The 22,418-nt window shown below is 36.6% G+C and overlaps 1 protein-coding gene across 4 annotated transcripts; it reads right to left on the minus strand.

The window, feature by feature from the left end:
* Positions 1 to 1,755: 1,755 nt before the first annotated feature.
* Positions 1,756 to 21,646, minus strand: LOC134824102 (G1/S-specific cyclin-E1-like). 4 transcript variants are annotated; one of them, XR_010161347.1, is made up of 15 exons: positions 21,573 to 21,646; positions 18,291 to 18,398; positions 17,488 to 17,583; positions 15,957 to 16,064; positions 15,492 to 15,584; positions 11,312 to 11,373; positions 10,376 to 10,460; positions 9,203 to 9,298; positions 8,958 to 9,033; positions 8,128 to 8,242; positions 7,729 to 7,849; positions 7,434 to 7,556; positions 5,920 to 6,032; positions 3,840 to 4,329; positions 1,756 to 3,774 (listed from the first exon to the last, which is right to left on the minus strand). XR_010161347.1 is itself a non-coding variant. In XM_063835825.1 (14 exons), exons 1-14 carry the CDS (start codon positions 21,621 to 21,623, stop codon positions 4,326 to 4,328), a joined length of 1,251 nt encoding a protein of 416 aa, XP_063691895.1. In that variant the 5' UTR covers positions 21,624 to 21,646; the 3' UTR covers positions 1,756 to 4,325. The 4 variants fall into 4 exon arrangements, 2 of the variants coding, with proteins under 2 accessions (XP_063691895.1, XP_063691896.1); XM_063835825.1 differs by having other exon boundaries at positions 1,756 to 4,329; XR_010161348.1 differs by lacking the exons at positions 17,488 to 17,583; positions 18,291 to 18,398; positions 21,573 to 21,646 and adding an exon at positions 16,419 to 16,631.
* Between the last annotated feature and the right edge of the window lie 772 nt (positions 21,647 to 22,418).

Genomic DNA, 22,418 nt, shown 5'->3' on the forward strand with positions numbered 1-22,418 from the left:
AGTTTAGTGTTTTTGCACTCCTAGTCTTATATCCTTTTAACCAATGGTGACCTTCATTCGAAAGATAAAATGACCATTCTCCCATAACCAAACCCGGTTAAAAAAACCCAATGTTAATTTCACCAAGCTCTCTAAAATCTGACTTGTGACGCTAAAATGTGACAGGTATACTCCAGCCCTAACACTTTAGTTTGATAACGACGAATGATTGCGGAGGTTCGCACCCTCCCAAGGTTAATTGCCTGTTATTTGGAGGTGTGAGGCAGATTATCATTACGACACCTCTTTTAGCCCCCACTCCCTGCAGTAGTGATCCTAACGAGCCCAGGCTACGCGCTAATTACAAACCATTAGGCTGCTGTAATAGGTTTATAATTATAAGATTCACAGCTCTTCAGGATGGAGGATTAAGCTTATTGTGCTTAATATGTGATCCTTGTAACAATTAATCGGATTAATCAATATACACCTCCTTATATGGCCATCACGTGTTCAATTCAATATTGAACTGAGTCTAGTATTATCCCCATAAAATAAGTCGAATTTATTGCAGATTTTCGCAAAAAAGATTCGAGGCAAGTTGCATAGTTGATAATCAAAACATCTGAGGGGGTAAAATAGTAACAAATTCTAATGAAAAAAGTGCGGACAGTGAGGGAGAAATGTTCGGCAAGTCGGAAGAACCAGGAGGACAGACAGGAAATAACGAAGAATTTAATCTTACGGTAAAATATTCAGTCTGACATGTTGGGATTAAATGGCAAAGACTTATTCTACGAATATGTCCAGCCGAAAGTTCGTAACAAAAACGATGGTCGGAAGAAATTAAATAAGTAAATGCCAGCGAGCACTTATTATTATCTGGTAAAACACACCTTAAATACCGGCCAATATTGACATTATCACGTGACAAAAACCAGCCAATCAGGGGCCAGCATCCTTAGTCACGTGATACATTTCCACCAATAATGCAGCAGCTGGAGTGCCCATAATTTGAGAAGCTGCTTGGAATTAGTCTCACGACTCACATTCAACAGACTCACATTCAACGTAAATGAGTGAAGTAGTACAACACCGGTAACCATGGTAACCATGGTAACTATGGGCCATAGTTACCATGGTAACTCTAACTCTATCACGGTGCGTGTCGAAGGGCTGCAATTAATAATATTAAATACAGCTTTAATAATACATAATTACAATAATTACAAGGTCACCTACTGAATGGGTCTAAGTATTTGGTATTGGGCATATTCTTGAAAAATATAGAAATATTATTAAACAGTTCAGTTGGACTATGTAATTATGCCCCAATTATACGCTTTCATAATGCTAGGAGTACAATTAACGCTGGGTTTAACAGGGAACACTAATTATTAATTACAGCTTTCGTTTTCACTTTATAACAAAACATCTAATCACTGACTCTGTAATAGAACACCGGTAACCATAGTAACCAACCTCTTACCACGTGTTTAACTCTACTGGTAACTTTAGACACGTGACATTCTCAGTTATTTAATAAAACACGTGATGCCCATATAAGGTACCACTTATAATCAGAACCTAATCCCACCAGGTGAATTGTTTTCCTGGCGTAAATATTATAAAATTGCAGACCTTCTGATTTTGGATTTCTGTAAAGTTTCAACTGGCTTGAAATTGGAAGTTTATTCGTTTAGAAGTACCAGACAGTAAAGCTGGTCTAAACGTTTCTGTAGAATTTGTTCAGACAGTAAAAATAAAACACTCGAATAATGTGTGTAAACTTTATTTAGTTAAACGTCAAAAAAGTAGAACAACACCAGTAACCATGGTAACTACGTACAATTCAAATACCTGTAACTCTCTAAACATCAGAATAGCTACAAGGGTAACACAATAATATATCAAAGTTTCTGTATAATTTCAAGGAGGACGTAACACGGGTTTTAAGGCTACATTTTACACATCGCACCTTTGTGTTTTCAGATCAGTAACACACGTGACTAACTGCACGTGACAGATGCTGGAACCCTATGGTAGAATCCGGGGAAATACTAGGGATATTAGATGAATCTGTAAATAACTTAATCCCCACCTTGCTATACATTAATAATATTAATAATGCGACACTCTCTTAGTTAAACTATGCGAAAAATTTCCCAAGCAGCATTATAAACGTTTCTCATATAGTGGGTACTAAATTTCGTAATTTAGAATACATTTTCAATATTATATCGAACATCAGAATTCCGAAAAAAAATCACAATAAACTCTGGACATAAAAACTCCCAATTTCTATTTCCCGAATTGTATATCGGAGTAACTGTGACATTACCTTATATGGGCATCACGTGGTATAATATTTAAAGTATGTTATTACAAACCGATCTAATTGGCAGCAGGCAATAAAGACGTGACTATCTAAAGGTAGCCCTAACGTCCTAAACATAGCGTACAGTCCTCAGAGGTGGTTAAAACTTATCCCGTCTTAACAATGCCACACGTGGTATTTTGACTTAACCTTATATGGGCATCACGTGGTTTACAAGATTCAACCCTCTAGGCGTTCTCAGAAATACAATCTTAATAAAAATCCGGCTTTACAAATTCATATCATTAAGTGTCATGGATGAGCGTGATCAAGACAGATCTTAGGAAAATCACCCTAAAAATGTCACTACAAAAAGATATTATCTAAAAATCAACATCACTCATAACTAATCATAATGATGAGGTCATTATGAACACCATTATTATGATCACAATTATGATTAATAAACAGTAACTGATAACCCAGACAACAAACATTGATCTTACGAATATTCTGAATCTGACACAAAGTATTAAAAATATCATTATGTAGCCCACGTGATTATTTGGCCCACGTGATTATGTAGCCCACGTGATTATTAAGCACACGTGATCATGTAGCCCACGTGAATCTAAGATATGAAAGGGGCAAATATCGGGTAACGAATTGTGATCTTAAATATCGACGTTAATGTTGTAAACGTGTCATTGATATTTCCGTCTTCAAATTTTAATAGTTGCTTGTATAGATACGGTCAAATTCTAATGAAAAAAGATGAAGTGCAGACAGTGAGGGAGAAATCTTCGGCAAGTCGGAAGAACCAGGAGGACAGACAGGAAATAATGAAGAATTTAATCTTACGGTAAAATATTCAGTCTGACATGTTGGGATTAAATGGCAAAGACTTATTTTACGAATATGTCCAGCCGAAAGTTCGTAACAAAAACGATGGTCGCAAGAAATTAAATAAGTAAATGCCAGCGAGCACTTATTATTATAGGTAAAACACACCTTAAATACCGGCCAATATTGACATTATCACGTGACAAAAACCAGCCAATCAGAAGCCAGCATCCTCAGTCACGTGATACATTTCCACCAATAATGCAGCAGCTGGAGTGCCCACGTGACCGGCAACTAGAGGGTAATTCCGGGGAATCTTGGCACTATCCATCTACATCTCCTTATATGGGCATCACGTGTTCGGTCTTCGCACTATATCCAGCGAGACAGAAAGGGAGAGTATATTGCTGTAATATTGGGGAGAGAAGAGGAATGCGGGAGTGGTGAAACAAGGGTGAAACTGGAGCTTACGGGAGATGGGCACGTTATGTTCAGTCACGTTACACAAACCAGCCAATCAGAGGCGGGTATTGGAGATGGGCACGTTACGCTCAGTGGAGTTGGCAAGTTAAGGAGGGTAACATAAACTCCATGGCTAGAATATTGGGGATAAGGTCAGAAACTAGGACTTGAAACTGGTGATGGGATCAGAAACTAGGGCTAGAACATTGGTGATAAGATCAGAAACTAGGGCTAGAACATTGGTGATGGGATCAGAAACTAGGGCTAGAACATTGGTTATAAGATCAGAAACTAGGGCTAGAACATTGGTGATGGGATCAGAAACTAGGACTACAAAACTGGTGACTACTGACGGGTTATTAGAATTCACCTAGATGAGACCATATAAAAGCGTATTAAATAACCTTATATAACAACCATGGTACATAAGGCTTGTCTTAAAATGTTAGCAAATAGTTGACCAAAAACTTCATCAAATGTCATATCAAATACCAGAAAAAAACAACACTTAATATTGTAAGATACTAAACATTTGAAATTCTGTTGTCCCATTAGCTGATTAGCTAATTAGCTATTCTCGACTAGTTGCTGTAATTAGTACGTTTCCTAACATTGCTGTACGCTGTTTCTTCATTTTCTGCGTGTCTTAGCTAGTTTACAAGTTGGATTTAGATGACGTCACGTTTTGGGTGATGACGTCATTTGGTCGACACATGGTTCTGTATCACCTGAAAGTAAAGGAATGTAATAATTATGAGCACTGATAATTATGAATATTGAAATATGGATATATACGCTGTTATCACCATTTTTGATTATACTGTAAGCGTTTTAAAAGTCCATTTAGTCACTGTCCACTGCAACTTTTACTTAAGATTCAATTTACAACAACGCAATCATAAATTCTATCATCGTACGTGCATGAGATAGTTCTACAACATTCGTTGCAATCATTACAAAAAACCCTGATTCGCGTCACTAAAGTTTACCTAAAGTTTACTGTCTAACTAAGGAGTACCAATAGTTTAGAAATATTTACCGGTATTACAAGAAGCCATACCAACAGCAGCAATGTTTAATGAGAGAGCAGTGAAACCTATCACGTCATATAATTGCAATAAGTAAGATTTGGCCAACTTTGACGTATAAAGGTATAAGGGCCCGACACACTGCGACCTTGTCACGAGAACAGGCCTCTAAACGACCTCTAAACGACCTCTAAACGACCTCTAAACACACTGTGCCATTTGTCACGTGTGTCGTCACGTTTAACATGATTGTTAAGAGGAGCAAAGCTGCCTGTTAAGGTTACTTTTACTATCGATTTTTTTGGTATCAGTGGAGATTCTCTAGCTTCAGCTGATTGGACAAGTCTGGAAGAGATCGCTACCTTTACAAGTCTACGTTCCGGGGGGGGGGGGGGGGGGGGGCTCACTGCCTAACAGCCACCTAGTTGTAGCCAACATTGGCTCAGATATTTGTGACATATTATATTTGGACACCATCATATCACTTAACATTGAACCAATAATAAACTAACTGATCAGAGCAGCTATCAAGGCAGCTATCAAGGTTTCTTGGTGCAATATAGTCTTAGGTTCTGGTATTATTGAGAGTGAAGATCACTTCCTTAACCATTGTGATCTTAACGCCGCATCGAGGCGAAAAGTCCTAGACAAGATCCAGTCAATCATATCAAATCCAAACAAACCATCTGCGACATCTTATCCTGTTCACGCTGTCATCCCTGGATCAAACGTTCTCAAACTCATCAGCAACAACAGTGAAATCATTGAATTAATCACGAACGAAAGTCAAGTCCACCTCACGAGAGTCGTTGCTAGATTTGCCACTACGTGTTTTAACAACCGCAAGAAATTCGTCGACTCTCTGGCCAGTACATGAATATTAAACATCACTGTACCAGCGCTGTTTCTTTTCGCGCAATGATGAGTGCAGAGTGACCTGGCTCAAGCATTACAGCATTACCAAGGCGACTGTAAACAAAATATTTATTGTCAAAATCTTTATTTTTCACTTTGGTTTATATTAAGTTATATAATATAATAAATTTAAATCATATGATATTGTTATTATCTTAACAGTTACTATTGTAACTAAAGATTTTAAATTTGTATTCCTTGTATTCCTTGTATTCCTTGTATTCCAAACCAGCCAATCAGAGGCTAGCATCCTAAATCACGTGATACATTTCCACCAATCATGCAGCAGCTGGAGTGCCCACGTGACCGGCAGGGTAATTCTGGTGATAAAGTACATCTCCTTATATGGGCATCCCGCATCACGTGATAAAGTACCTGTGTTTTGATGAGGAGGGGGAGTTGTGTTCGGAGGAGTTTGGAGTTAGATAGTGAGCCACTTCCGCGTTCTCGTTATCTGAGTCTGATTCCGGCGTGAGGGGCTGCGACTCCTGGGAAATTGTTTGTTATTCTCGTGAAATATTAAAATCACGCGATTATAATCACACAAATTATAATAGCATTAATTTTCACAAGTGAAATGTTTGTCTATTGTTGGTGTGGACTGGTGTGATATAACAGGGGCCGGGTGTGATATAGCAGGGGCCGGGTTTGATATAGCAAGGGACTGGTGTGATATAGCAGGGGCCGGGTGTGATATAGCAGGGGCCGGGTGTGATATAGCATGGGACTGGTGTGATATAGCAGGGGACTGGTGTGATATAACAGGGGCCGGGTGTGATATAGCAGGGGCCGGGTGTGATATAGCAGGGGACTGGTGTGATATAGCAGAGGCCGGGTGTGATATAGCAGGGGACTGGTGTGATATAGCAGAGGCCGGGTGTGATATAGCAGGGGCCGGGTGTGATATAGCATGGGACTGGTGTGATATAGCAGGGGACTGGTGTGATATAACAGGGGCCGGGTGTGATATAGCAGGGGACTGGTGTGATATAGCATGGGACTGGTGTGATATAGCGTGGGACTGGTGTGATATAGCAGGGGACTGGTGTGATATAGCAGGGGACTGGTGTGATATAGCAGGGGCCGGGTGTGATATAGCAGGGGCCGGGTGTGATATAACAGGGGCCGGGTGTGATATAACAGGGGCCGGGTGTGATATAGCATGGGACTGGTGTGATATAACAGGGGCCGGGTGTGATATAGCATGGGACTGGTGTGATATAGCATGGGACTGGTGTGATATAGCAGGGGACTGGTGTGATATAACAGGGGCCGGGTGTGATATAGCAGGGGACTGGTGTGATATAGCAGGGGCCGGGTGTGATATAGCAGGGGCCGGGTGTGATATAGCAGGGGACTGGTGTGATATAGCAGGGGACTGGTGTGATATAGCAGGGGCCGGGTGTGATATAGCATGGGACTGGTGTGATATAGCAGGGGACTGGTGTGATATAGCAGGGGACTGGTGCACACTGCAAGTTTGTTTTAACACATGAGAGCCATCAACCAATCACTAATCAACTTGCAGAACCAGCCAATAATATTGCAGAATCACGTGTCAGAATAGACCTGTATCACACACACGACGATCAGCGTTGATCAACTTTATGATTAATCAACAATTTCATCAAATTATGGACATTATAAATCAACATGTTCTGTTTCCAGCAAATGAAAGTATTGGTCTCCAGTGACAATCTATACGTTAAAATAACACCACTTCGATATGCATACTTATAGTGCGTTAAAAATTGAATTATATTAATTTCAAAACATTTATTAATCAAGATCATAAACATCCCGAAGTCACGTGATACAAAACAACCAATCAGAGGGCTGCATTCTGGTCACGTGATACAAAACAACCAATCAGGGGGCTGCATTCTAACCTGAAGTTCGTACACATCATGTAAGAGGGGTATTGCGTTAAAATGGGTCTGAATGTGATGTCGATCCTTTTTGTCAACATCTTCGAAATCTTTCAACTGCTGAGCTGGCTGGTCCTTTAGTACCTAAGGTGGTTATTTTACAATTAATAAAACTAGAAGTAAGAAATGGTTACGAAAGTAATGGGAATTCACATAAATAATGGCGATGAGGTGATCCATATTTTCGCTGAAATAATTCTACATTTAAATCCGAACTCTAATACGGAACTCTGCGTGTAAGACTTTTAAAACGAACCTGCGCATAAGGCTGCATCCAGTGACGACAAGATATGAGATCATCCCAACTGTAACCAGTAACCTCCTTCAGTTTGCTGGGGACCACTAACCATAGTGCACTAGCCGCGATCATACTCGGCCTGCAACCATCAAATTGTTAGCTTTAAGCTTATTGTAAGTTGTAACATTGGATATTGGGAAAAATGTGAAAATTGTAACAGCTCAGCGAGATATTAGCGAGATATTAGGGGTGGGATATTGCAGGGATTTAGACGCCCACTTTTTAGGATTTCTCGGGTAAATGCAAATGTCAATGATACCCACAGGGTTGAGAAAACACAAATTTGTCGAATTTGACTGATTATGAATAACTAGTAAGGATAAAGGAAGTAATTAAGTAATAAGTACAATTAATCACCTATACTCGACGCTCTTAACATCAAGGGAACACAGGTCAATGAGTTGGATTATCTTCACAAAGTCGGACTGTGAGTATTCTGCTCTCAGAAACTGGAACGTAGTGCAACTGATACCTGAAGTAAAAATTGTATAGCCAATGAGAGGGAAGTATTCTAGTCACGTGACACAAACTAGCCAATGATAAGGGAAGTATTCTAGTCACGTGACACAAACTAGCCAATGATAAGGGAAGTGTTCTAGTCACGTGACACAAACTAGCCAATGATAAGGGAAGTATTCTAGTCACGTGACACAAACTAGCCAATGATAAGGGAAGTATTCTAGTTACGTGACTGATAAAATAGCAACTGTTATCATGCCACGTGACATGCCACGTTTCAGTTCATTCACCAGATTAACGAACAGTAAATGAGTAAACAATCGCTTGATGTAATCGACCACCTCAAAGCAAGTTTGGGAATATATGTACTTATTTAGTGATAAGATGATTCAGCTAACTGGGTCGGGTAAACATTTGACCGGATGAGGTGGCGACAACTTGTTGATTGATTGGGAGTCATGAATATTTTGGGTGTTACTGTGCGATCCGCCCTAAATGATTGATGGTGCATTGGTGCAGCAGCAGCATGTCAACGGTTCCTACACCACTACAGCTGATAACTACAATAGTGTATAAAAAGATAGGTATCTCACATAGGTACATCCAATCATCCACGAGTAAGAAAGAAAAGAAATGTGTAACTGTAACGATTAGTTTTGACTGGAAAGTTTCACTAAGTCAAGGGTTAAAGAAACTGTATTGAGGGGTCTAATAAAGTAATAACTTACCTCTGTAGTATTCTATTTGTAAGTAGAGGTTTAACCACGTGTTAACGGTGAGCGCTGCAAGTTTCCAGTCCAGTGCCTGAACGATCACACCGTGTTAAACCACGTGTTAAACCACGTGTTAAACCACAAAGTTACACAACAATAGGTGAGATCCCAAGATAGATCGAGGGAGCGTTTGTTTTTACACGTGTCACGTGGTAATATAATCGAAGTGAATCATAAAGTTGCCCTGGAGAGGGACTCACTTTCATCATTTCAAGTTCCATTTTCCACATCGCATCTTTAGAACAGGAGTTGTCAGTGATGTAGGACAACTTTTCCAGGCCTGGTGGGTAGATCTCCTGAAAAATGTATAATTTGAGAAAAATGTATAACTTATGAATAATTAATGTATAACTAAAGATTTACTCGAGGAAGAACATCAAAAGCAACCTCAATAATTGCACCATTGAGGTAACAGTTGTGCTTTTCCGGGTTGAGCTTCTTTTTACGACCATTTTAACATTCGGGATTAAGGATTATGGTCGTTAGATATGCCAATGACTCTCAATCACGATTATCACAACACAGTCACTACACGCAGTAATAACCATTGTAAGCTCGGAAATAAGTACATAATTACCACAAACATTCCTTGCGCTGATCATTTTGCTAGGTCCACTTATGCCCATATAAGGAATAATACGGGAGTACACACGAACTATACACAGAGGAAATAGAGTACATTTCGTGTGTTGAAGGGGATGTACAATGAAGCGAGGAGAGAGAGAGAGTAGGTCTATAAATAGAGCGCGGAGGCCGTTAAGTCACAACCCTTTAACATAATGCGAGTTCGGGAATTGGGTTTGGGGAATTAGGTTCCGTTCTCAAGAATTTGAGAACGCGCGTGCTCAAGATTGGCAGTTATGACAAAGAAATGGGGCTCAAATCACGAGGAATTCGTTGATTTTTTGATCTGAAACTGTTTGCAGGTATACGGAGAGGAAATAAGGTCTGAAAATGTTTTGAAAAAATGAAATCATTTCAAAAAGCTGAGCAGAGAAAAACATTTGGCGCCTTTATTATTGCGAAATGCCTGTAGTGACGACTTTTAGCGCAAGCATGCGGTTAGGCAAGCGCGCGTTCCATACGAGAGACAAAAGCCGTTAGTTGGAGAGTTCGCGCCATTTCCTACACAGATGGAATGTACGAGAGCTATGTTTCTTACCGCCAAATCATTCGGGAGGAAGGAATTATGACTAAATATGAGGCACAGGAACGTGAAAATTGTGACAATCCCAGGTCTATTTGTCCGCACTAAAGATATATCTACATCAATTGATTGAATTTAATTCAGTAATACGTGTATTATAACATGTAGCACAGCCTACTACGGGTAGTAGTAGGTGACACGTAAATAGTTAAAATGAATACATTACCTCTAACTTAGCAGCCATGTGTAACGCTGTTATGCCGACTAACTGGAGCTGATCTTTTTTAATGTCAGGCCTTTTTGATATAAACCTGGGGAGGGTTTTGGTAATTTAGAATGGGGTTTATTTTAGAAGAATAAAGATTTTTAGAAGTAAACACTGCAACAGGATACTCAAATTGCCTGAAATTGAGTTTTGATGAATGTCATACATTGGTGTTGAATTCTAGGTTTCTTGGAACGTTAAGGTGAGCTGTGGTACTACACCCAATTAGCAATTTCTTATCTCCCAATCAAACACAAGCAAATCAAGCTCTTTTAACATGTATACGCGGTTTTACACTTCATCAATTTGAAAACGATTGTGTTAACAGTTTCTTATACAACCCAATTATTACATGTTACAATCCCAATCGGGTTTAAATTCCAACCGTGTGAAAAGATCGGATGAATAAAATGACGTTATGACATCGTGGTACAATCCAAGTGTAAAGTTTGCACGAGATAAAGATAATTTTAAAATTACGAAAAGGTGCCCACTCAACATTCCTTTCTCTGGTGTGGTATTCGGAATAACTTCTGTTCTAGATAGCATTATTGCAATACATAAGATAACTCCGCTTGGTGCATGATAAAACTAAGAGGAATAAGGTAAAGTTGATGTGTAGCGGATTTATTTTTGGTAATGATGAAAGTTTTAGAAACACACCAAACTTTAAAGATGTTGATCATGACGTGATATGGTTAGGAGGTTATATTAGATTACCGGGAAATGAACATGATGAAACAAATATAATCGTGATATAAGTTGGGATATTATAAATTTATGCTTATATCGCGTGAATCAAAACATGAAATGACACAAGTACTAAAATAACATTAAATTATGCGAATAAAGCATGAATATGAAAAATATTCAAGTTATTTAGAAATTAACTGTTACCTGTCAATGTAGTCCATGGATAGGTAGAACGTTTCCCGCTTCAAGCAATATAACTGTGATACCTGCAAAACGAGTACTTATTAAATATTTATTTATTAAATATTTATTAAATAACATAAACAGAATTTATGTTAAAGCTACGTGTGCGATATATTTAGTAAAAATAAAGAAATTCGACATTAGATACATATTAAATAATCACTTCTTAATAAATAAATAAATAAATAAATTCTAACATTTATTACACGCTTCGACATTAAAATATACCCAACAAAGATGTACATTAAAGTCATTCAAGCGAGACTTAGTGTTGAAATAGCAAGATTATGGACTTTTTAAACAGTTCAGATTTTATGAACAAATATTTGTATGAAGTTACCAAAATTATGCACTTTCATATCAGTTCAGACATTATGGACAAATATTAGAAATATTATCAAAAGCTAGTTGGAAATAAAACGTCTTTAGGGCATTTTTAAAACATTCTACAGATGATAATGATCTCACTGAGTAGGGTAGTTCATTCCAAATTTTTGGTCCACAAAACATAAATGCAGCATCTGTTCGTCTGAAATGAGGAGCAGGAGGAACTTTCAACAAATAAAAGTCATCATCTAGTCTGGAACTTTGTCTTCGTACTTCCCTTAGATTGACGTGTCCTTGTAAGTACTGAGGGGCTATGTTATTAAGACACTTGAAGACCAGAAGTGATATTTTGAACTTAATTCTGAACCGAACAGGCAGAAAGTGGAGCTTTTTGAGGTAAGGCATGATAGGTTCACGTATCTTTTTTCCGTAAAGACCAAAGATAAATCTAGCAGCATTGTTCTGTATCTTTTGTAGCTTATGAAGATTCTTTTCTGTTAGTCCATAATAGACTGAGTTGCAGTAGTCTATGAAACAGAGGATATTGGAGTGAACTAGCTGAACTTTTAGGTCATGGGAAAGCTTCGAACCGATTCTTGCTAAGTCCCTTTGATTCAAATAACATACTTTGGAGACAGCATTTATTTGAGAGTCCAGATTCATTTGGTGATCGAAAAGGAATCCCAGGTTCTTGGCCTTGCTAACAGGGCAGATTGAGAGGTCTCCTAAATCCATTGTCTGGATTGGGCTGACATATGGTCCTATATCAATGAACTCTGTTTTTTCATCATTCAGTTTTAGGAAGTTAACTGTCATCCATTGCTTTATCTCCAGAAAGCAATTTTTCACAGCTGTTAAATCAGGATTAGAACTGTGAACATCAAAAGTAAAGTACACCTGTGTGTCATCTGCATACAAATGTATCGAGAAACCATATTTTGTGACAATTTCTTCAAGATCTCTGGTATACAATATGAACAGTAGTGGTCCTAAAATGGATCCTTGAGGTACACCAATATCCAGATAGCCTTCAGAAGATGTGGCTTTTTTTACTTTAACCTTGAATGTGCGATTATTAAGGTAACATTGTAACCAGCTGAGTGCTAGTTCTGTAATACCATACGCATTCTTGAGTTTCGTAAGAAGGAGGTTATGGTTTATGGTGTCGAAAGCAGCTGATAGATCTAAGAGTAGAAGCACAACATTCGATTTGCTGTCAATCATCATTAGAATATCATTATGTATTTTGGTAACTGCAGTTTCACAACTATGGAATTTTCTATAGCCTGATTGATATGGGGAAAACAGGTTGTTGACATCAGCATATTCATTTAATTGGCAATGAACTACTTTTTCTAGTATTTTGGACAGATAAGTTAGATTGCTAATCGGTCGATAGTTTTTCAGCTCATCAACATCTAAGGTAGGTTTCTTGAGTCCAGGCCTAATAGATGCTTCTTTTAGGGCAGATGGAAACTTTCCGACTCTTAGTGATTCATTCACGATGTAATGGATGATTGGGAGAAGCTCGGGTAAGCAGTTCTTGAAGAGCCACATTGGTATGACATCGAGTACGCTTGATTTATTGGGAAGACTCTTAATTAAGGTTTCAAGGTCTGATAATGAGACTTCCTTAAACTGATTAAGTCTACACTTTGCATTATCTATCGAAGTAGAGTCCTTGGTACCTTGACCGTTTAGGGAAGTGTTTTGAATTTCCTTCTCAATATTAGAGTAAATGGTCTTTACTTTTTGATCGAAGAAAGTCTTGAGTTTGGCAGCCACTTCGATATCTTCACCATTTGGCAATTTGTTGGAGCCATATTCCTTATCTAAAAGTTTATTTATGACTTTATAGGTCCCTTTCGAGTCTCCTTTGCAAGAACTGAGCTGTTTATCATAGTAGCCATCCCTAGCTCGATTGATAGTGATTTCTGCGTCAACACATTTTTCAAAATGAGTAGTTTTAAACTCATCATTCTCTGGATACTTTTTGGCTTTTCGTTTTGCCCTTCTCCTCTCTCTGACAGCAATTTGACATTTAATATCCCAAAAATCAGACTTTTCAGCAGTAAATCGTTTCGTAATAAGTGGGGCATGTTTGTCTAGCACCTGTTCAAGGACATTTTGATAAAGGTTCACAGTCTCGTCTAAGGATTGATATTCAGAAAGGTTAAGCTCTGAACAAAACAGATCTTCCCTGAACTTATCGATGTCAATTTTGCTTAGCTCTCTGACATCTTTTTCTTCATATGTACGAGCTTTATGAAGATCGAATGTGACTGGGACCTGAAAACTTACTAGATAGTGATCAGAGCTGGTTCCAGTGCTTGTCTCTACCATCATATCTGTTACAGACAATGAGTCACTTACACAGCCTAGAGTAAATAACAAGTCCAGTGTCCCGCCGGAGATGTGAGTAGGAGAGTCGACATGCTGAAGGAAGCCTTTGCTCTCACAAAGAGCAATAAAGTTCTGGGCAACATTAATCACTAATGATTTAAGTAATACGACTTACTATGTTAATTAAAAATAGCAACGTGACTGCCTGGACATTTGCTAAGGGGTAAATTCATAACGACCTGGATCAATAACTAAGTATTGAACGTTATTGATTGTTATCTAATAACTTTACCCCGATTTGCTACATAAGACAGTAATCAATTCTCGAACAGATCGTCTTAAGAATTACGATAATTTGAAAGTTTTAATACTTTCAACATTAACACTACTAAAATTATTAATTATATGTATAACAAACAATTCTGTTGCTGACGATCTGCGACAACATTTCACCTCAGATGATTTTTGTTAAAGTTTACAAGAAGAGTTGTTACTCTCACTCGTTGTATGATGGCAAAAACTTCTATTATTGTAACATTTGAACGTTCGAAATGAATTTAAACCACCTTTTTAAGATGTTAAAATTAAATCTAAAGATGATATACTTCGAATGCTACATTACAACGATTTGCCTAGATAGGGGGGGGGGGGGGGGGGATCATGAGTATTTTTGATATCAGATGATCTCAAATACGGTGCACTAAATATGTTTTTTATAAATTCGTCAAAAATCGAATTATTCAGTTCAGTTGGTATGGTGATGATGTCAATTCCTCTTTAATCATTGGTGTTACAAAATTATAACATAACTGAAATTTACATGTAACCAATATTTTAACATCATCAATATCATTCAATATTCATTTTAGACGGAGTAAAATACTGGGTAACTAGTAACACCAAACTCTCCTGATACGCAACAATTCGATTAATTGTAGCAACATTGTGAGCAAAATTGCAGCAAAACTCGTGACGTGAGAAATTAAGCTAAATCGTTTCGATTGAAAGGAGCGAGGTACAACTCCCATTGCAAAACAGTTGAACACTTTATATCACAAATATTTGACGTAACAAAGCTAACTTGTGACGTTATGATTATCAGTTACCTAACAACCATTAGGTTACCTAGCAATCATTAGTTTAAGAGCTCTCTTAGTTTTATTTTTACGGTAATCACTAATCACACACGTAAACAAAACTGCACTTTGTTAATCGTTTTAATACGTGAAGAAGAAAAATTTTATTTAGGACGAATAGGTGGCCTTTCTTCGTTCTATAACATAAATAGAACCTTTATTTATTTATAACATTTAGACCGGCAATGAAAACTAAGGACCTTTCAACCATTTCTAATTGTATACATATTTTACTGACATGATTTTTATCATTAACAAATATTACTGATTAATTATCCGTCATTATCCTAATCATTAATTAGGGTAATCAATTAGTAATTAACCAATTAACTGACCTCAATTAACCAATCTAGTAGGATAGCTCGAGCTCCTTGTTTAATGTGGGGATGTTGGAGTATCCCTAACTTAGACGCTTGCCTCTTTTCCTCCTGTGGGTAAAATGCTATCAAAATATGTAGAAAATTAGTAAGTTAGCGGTTTAATTAATTAGCAATTCAAGCAGTTCAAGTTTAGATTTGCGATTAATACGATAAATAATATTTACGGTTGGTTACTAATATTTACGGTTGGTTACTAATATTTACGGTTGGTTACTAATATTTACGGTTGGTTACTAATATTTACGGTTGATTGGTTACTAAGCGTAGAATTGTGATAAAACACTCATATCTTAAACTAATAAAAACAAATTTTTATTGTATTTCCTCAGCCAATAAAAGTAAATAAATAAAAATAAAAGGAATTAAATAAATAATAATAATTATTGATTAATTCATTAATTAATTAACTAAATAAAGTACCTGGTGTTTTAACCCAGCCCAGATCTTGTCATTTGCCGCGAAATTGAGTGGTGGAAGAGGTATAACGACAGTGGAGGGTATCTGACTACTACTATAGGCCGGTGAATCCTGGGGAGAGAGAGAGAGAGAGAGGTTAGTAACCTATTAACATACTAATTTATCATTAATAACATATTCATTTAGGAGATAGAGATTAGTATAGTAACCTATTAATATATCATTAACATATGTTAATAACATATTCATGGCTCATTATTTATGCATGAGATTTATTAATAGTTTTGATTTATTACATCACATACATGATACATTCGTTTAAAATCCACAAGCGAACTCTGCTTTACAGGGGTAAGCAGGAGAGGGGTGAGGGACGCGTAGAAAACGTAGAAACAATATAAATAACCAATTTTATCGGTTTTAACGATTGCGTTATTTTCGGAAACCGCCCTGGAAAAATTTTACCTTGAAGCGATCAGTTTTGTCTGGTTTCTTTTTATCGCTACGCACATACAAATCAACATAAACATATTCAGTCATCTACCCAAATTGAGAAATAATACAAAGAAATAAACTGCTGCAACTTAAAACGGTAGGAGGTAGTATTTATAATTTTATGCTCGGTTATAAACAAAATCACTCAACGAAGGAATTATGTACTGATAAGGACTGAGTGATAATTTCAATTGGAAATAGCTGGTATTATTAAAGCTGAAATGGAATGCAGATAAGACTCAAGATAAGCAAGATAACAAGTATCATATGGTATAACAATCATTCTCAAGCTGCCGAGCTATTATAGGTTAAGTAGATTTACAAATAGTATCTTAACTGAGCAATCGATAAAGACCAAGTCTTACCTTTCAAAAGTAATTTTCTTCTCGGTACCGAATTTTCTCGAGCGGATCCCAAATTTTTCGAAACAATTTGATTTCTAAAAAGATTTCCCAGCAAATCAACAATAAAAATGGCGTTTCCCGGTACGCTAGCGAGCGTACCCACTCTTGAAAAGTTTCTGCAAAGTTGCCAACCCGAGGGCAAAATTTTATAAATTTTAATAACACCGACACAAAGGCATTCGAATTGAAGTGAGAATTCTCAGAAAACTGAGCCAATGGCTTAGAGTCCAGCCATTGAGACTGACAACCTCATGGAGCGAACTGAAACAATGGCTTCAACACTAATTAATATTGATGATACAAAAAGAAAAGCATGGGATAATGAGGGTCTCATATTATGATCTGTTAATGTTAGACGGCCCCAACGTTAATGTGGCTTTTGCTATGTGTTGGTTCAGCCGAATTAATTATTATATAATTAAGTTTATTTTTCCATGTTCAGTTAGTTGTCATCTGGTTACACAATATGCCACTTATCTTCCATTAGTTGTATGTCAAAATAATGTCATTGTAATTTTGCATGGCTGAAATGTAATGTTTGATTTATATTATATATTATGATAGTTTAATTTTATTTTAATTAATTGAATTCTTATATTAATTAATTGAATTTTTAAATTTAAAACAATATTAACCTCTCCGAAAGGCGGTGTTGGAAGCTCAGGTCGGATCTTGTTAGTTTCCTCCCAAGGGGTTGTAGCGTTGTTATCAACATACCTTCTTTTGGAACTCTGCAATTGTAATTGTAATTGTAATTGTAATTGTAATTTTAATTGTAATTGTAATTGTAATTTTAATTGTAATTTTAATTGTAATGGTAAATAACAAACTAATCGAAACTTGAATTAAATAAAGATCGTTGAGCTGCATAGATAAGTTTACAAATGTAGGCCAGTTTTGAGTAAATTAAAAGTGCTAACTGGTACAGTCAATACTGACAACAGTAAGGAGATAAACAAGCTCATGCTGGATAGACAGATCAGAGAAAGACGATGTCTACTCGGACATTAAAGCCGCCCTAAGTCGAAGCAACTAAGTTGAGTAAATAATACATGCAGAAAATTTGCATGATATTTACAAGATGCAGTGTTTTCAGCTGCTTATGGAGATCACACTTGAATGACTGAAGTTTGTTTGTTATAATTAATTTATTCGATTAACACAGTTTCAGTAACCAACACAATTGAAGTTAAAAAACTAAACCAACCAATCAGACCAGAGTATCGGCACCACGTGACACAAACAACCAATCAGACCAGAGTATCAGCACCACGTGACACAAACTAACCAATCAGACCACAGTATCAGCACCACGTGACACAAACTAACCAATAAGACCACAATATCAGCACCACGTGACACAAACAACCAATCAGAGCACAGTATCAGCATCACACGTGACACAAATTAACCAATCAAAGCACAGTATTTAACTTACAGCACTGGTTGTGGGGGCTTGTTTGGGTTGGAGGGGTTTGAAGTGTGACTGTAGAGATGTTTGGCGTGACGATGCAGCCCCAGCTACACACTTCTTCTTCGTTCCCTCCTGAGAAGTGCGAATCGTTATTCTACGTTTATTAAACCTGAGTTTAAACTACTGACACAGTTTTAAAACTAGCTACTCAACTATTTCATAACACGCCCATAAGTGACTAAGGTGTGAGCTGATTTTTAAAAAGGTGATGAATATTTAGGATTGGGTGATGACCGAATACTTGGACTAAAACACGAACCGGTTTAAAAAGTGATACTACCAACCAGTATGTCTCTACCAACAGTCTCTAATAAACTCACAGTCTCTTATAAACTCACAGTCTCTAATAAACTCACAGTCTCTAATAAACTCACAGCCTCTAATAAACTCACAGTCTCCAATAAACTCAGAGTCTCTAATAAACTCACAGTCTCTAATAAACTCACAGCCTCTAATAAACTGACAGTCTCCAATAAACTCACAGTCTCTTATAAACTCACAGCCTCTAATAAACTGACAGTCTCCAATAAACTCACAGTCTCTTATAAACTCACAGTCTCTAATAAACTCACTGTCTCTAATAAACTCACAGTCTCTAATAAACTCACAGTCTCTAATAAACTCACAGTCTCTAATAAACTCACAGTCTCTTATAAACTCACAGTCTCTAATAAACTCACTGTCTCTAATAAACTCACAGTCTCTAATAAACTCACAGTCTCTTATAAACTCACAGTCTCTAATAAACTCACAGTCTCTAATAAACTCACAGTCTCTAATAAACTCACAGTCTCTAATAAACTCACAGTCTCCAATAAACTCACAGTCTCTAATAAACTCACAGTCTCTTATAAACTCACAGTCTCTAATAAACTCACAGTCTCTAATAAACTCACAGTCTCCAATAAACTCACAGTCTCCAATTAACTCACAGTCTCTAATAAACTCACAGTCTCTAATAAACTCACAGTCTCTAATAAACTCACAGTCTCTAATAAACTCACAGTCTCTAATAAACTCACAGTCTCTAATAAACTCACAGTCTCTAATAAACTCACTGTCTCTAATAAACTCACAGTCTCTAATAAACTCACTGTCTCTAATAAACTCACAGTCTCTTATAAACTCACAGTCTCTAATAAACTCACAGTCTCTAATAAACTCACTGTCTCTAATAAACTCACAGTCTCTAATAAACTCACTGTCTCTAATAAACTCACAGTCTCTAATAAACTCACTGTCTCTAATAAACTCACAGTCTCTTATAAACTCACAGTCTCTAATAAACTCACAGTCTCTAATAAACTCACTGTCTCTAATAAACACACAGTCTCTAATAAACTCACAGTCTCTAATAAACTCACTGTCTCTAATAAACACACAGTCTCTAATAAACTCACAGTCTCTAATAAACTCACCGTCTCTAATAAACTCACAGTCTCTAATAAACTCACAGTCTCTAATAAACTCACAGTCTCTAATAAACTATCAGTCTCTAATAAACTCACAATCTCCAATAAACTCACAGTCTCCAATTAACTCACAGTCTCTAATAAACTCACAGTCTCTAATAAACTCACAGTCTCTAATAAACTCACAGTCTCTAATAAACTCACAGTCTCTAATAAACTCACAGTCTCTAATAAACTCACAGTCTCTAATAAACTCACTGTCTCTAATAAACTCACAGTCTCTAATAAACTCACTGTCTCTAATAAACTCACAGTCTCTAATAAACTCACAGTCTCTAATAAACTCACAGTCTCTAATAAACTCACTGTCTCTAATAAACTCACAGTCTCTAATAAACTCACTGTCTCTAATAAACTCACAGTCTCTAATAAACTCACCGTCTCTAATAAACTCACAGTCTCTTATAAACTCACTGTCTCTAATAAACTCACAGTCTCTAATAAACTCACTGTCTCTAATAAACACACAGTCTCTAATAAACTCACGGTCTCTAATAAACTCACTGTCTCTAATAAACACACAGTCTCTAATAAACTCACAGTCTCTAATAAACTCACCGTCTCTAATAAACTCACAGTCTCTAATAAACTCACCGTCTCTAATAAACTCACAGTCTCTAATAAACTCACAGTCTCTAATAAACTCACAGTCTCTAATAAACTATCAGTCTCTAATAAACTCACAATCTCCAGGGCGGGCATGTTTTTTAGACTCTGGAGACAAGCTCCACTGCAGAAGTGCCTCATTCAGGCTGGATAAAGGACAAAAGTACCACCAGCGTGCTATTTGTAAAGAGTAAAGCAAATGCACAAACAAATATCAAGAGGATAACAGCCACGATCAGAACTTGTTAAGAAGCAGTGAGATTATATAGCCTCAATAAAGATTTTTAGTGGGCAGAGAGGGAACAGAGAAACCAAGAATTAAGACTGGTGAAGAAAAGTGGGGAAGAAACAATAGTCCTTGCTAAACGCAATGATTTCTGAAATCTGAATACTTCTTACACACTGATACTGCACTGTGTACATTGCTCAACACATAAGAAATAGACTCCCTCTATACTTAACAAACTTGTCAAAGAAACGAAGAAAAAACCCATACTAAAATAAACATTTCACTTTATCCGGGCTAATAAAGTGAACTTTGTAGATATAAATTCTTATCTACTAACAGCATTTTATCTAATTAGTGTATATTCTAGAGTACATAATATTTAGTGTGTAGTTGGATATTCTGCAGGGTTCGAAAACTTTCAACACTATGTTGCAAATAATTTGAGTGACAGGTGGATTTCGGTGACAGGATGAATTTGAGTGACGGGTAGGATTTCTGAGGGTGCATGTATAAGATGACGTGAATGGGACCCAGTCCCCAGCAAACACGATGGTCTTAATATTTATTTAATTTATGTGCAATAACTGGGTCTATTTTTGACTACTTGTATACTTTTGTTTTGAGTATATACTAATAGGTACCATAATTGTGAACATAGCATGTATTTGGTGAAGAATTAAAAATTTAATTATTTTTCAGACACCTTAATTACACTTCGGGAGAACTCAATATCTAATATATACAATAATTACCGCTACACCTGTTTCTGTAAGACTAGTTCTAATTTTCTAGTTCTAATTTCTAGTCCAAATTTTCTAGTTCTAATTTCTAGTTCTAATTATCTTTGTTAAAATGTTCATGAATAAAAGTATGATGATCACGTGACAGAAACTAACCAATCAGAATTAATTGAATAAAATAATAAATTAAATGTTTTACCTGAAGCACAGTAGTAGACTTTCTCTTGGCAACTTTTCCCCCACGGATCATTTTGTTCTACTGGCTAAATGAATATGACCTGGTTAGATAAAAAGCACAGCATGTTAAAAGTTTTAGATAGGTATACTTATACTGACGAAATCGAGAGAAAATGTTAACAAATTTAAAGTTATTCAAGTTTAAAATGTACAGTGTAATGTTATAAAAGAGGCAGCAGATGCACCAAAGGTAAGGTCATGTAGATAATGTGTAACACATTTGACTAGGATGTCATCAGCGAGTGACATGGGATATTCAAAAGATTTGACACAGTCAAAATATAAACCCCTAATCCAAGAAAACAACAATTTCAAGAAAACAACAATTTTATTTAGTATCAATTAAAGCAGACAAAAATATATTTTCTATATATATAACTAGCACGAACTTTAGATCAGATATCTTAGGGGACTTGGAGTAGCAAGAGATTGACTAGAAGGTATATACCTTTTACAAAGATACGTCGAGAAGAATCCAGGGTGATACAGGATCGGAGAGTGCAGACCAAAAGTTTACGCACCCACCTTTGCCTCCTGAGTTCTTGGTTGGATAGAAATTTATGCAAACTTGGTCGTTTATACTCCAAGTCCCTTTCTTAAAAGAAGTAGTATTAACTATGTCTAGAGTTAGCTTCGTTCAATAATAACAATATCAATATAATAATCAATATCAATACCAGATAAACCTACCGAATAAATTATTAAATATCAATAAATTAATTCATTCCGATAAAAATTTTTATAAATTTAGATATTTAGTATCTAAAAACATTACAACAAATGGTTAAAAAGCGCCCAAAATCGATTT

Source organism: Bolinopsis microptera, chromosome 12 (genome assembly GCF_026151205.1).
Source record: "Bolinopsis microptera isolate Bmic1 chromosome 12, MBARI_Bmic_1.0, whole genome shotgun sequence".
Taxonomy (NCBI): domain Eukaryota; kingdom Metazoa; phylum Ctenophora; class Tentaculata; order Lobata; family Bolinopsidae; genus Bolinopsis; species Bolinopsis microptera.

Coding starts and splice junctions, on each gene's coding strand:
- LOC134824102 (XM_063835825.1), bottom strand. CDS start 21,623: ATGATCCGTGGGGGAAAAGTTGCCAAGAGAAAGTCTACTACTGTGCTT. Junction 15,585..15,956: donor GGGCTGGGTTAAAACACCAG/GTACTTTATTTA, acceptor TTTTACCCACAG/GAGGAAAAGAGGCAAGCGTC. Junction 11,374..15,491: donor TACTAGATTGGTTAATTGAG/GTCAGTTAATTG, acceptor CTCGTTTTGCAG/GTATCACAGTTATATTGCTT.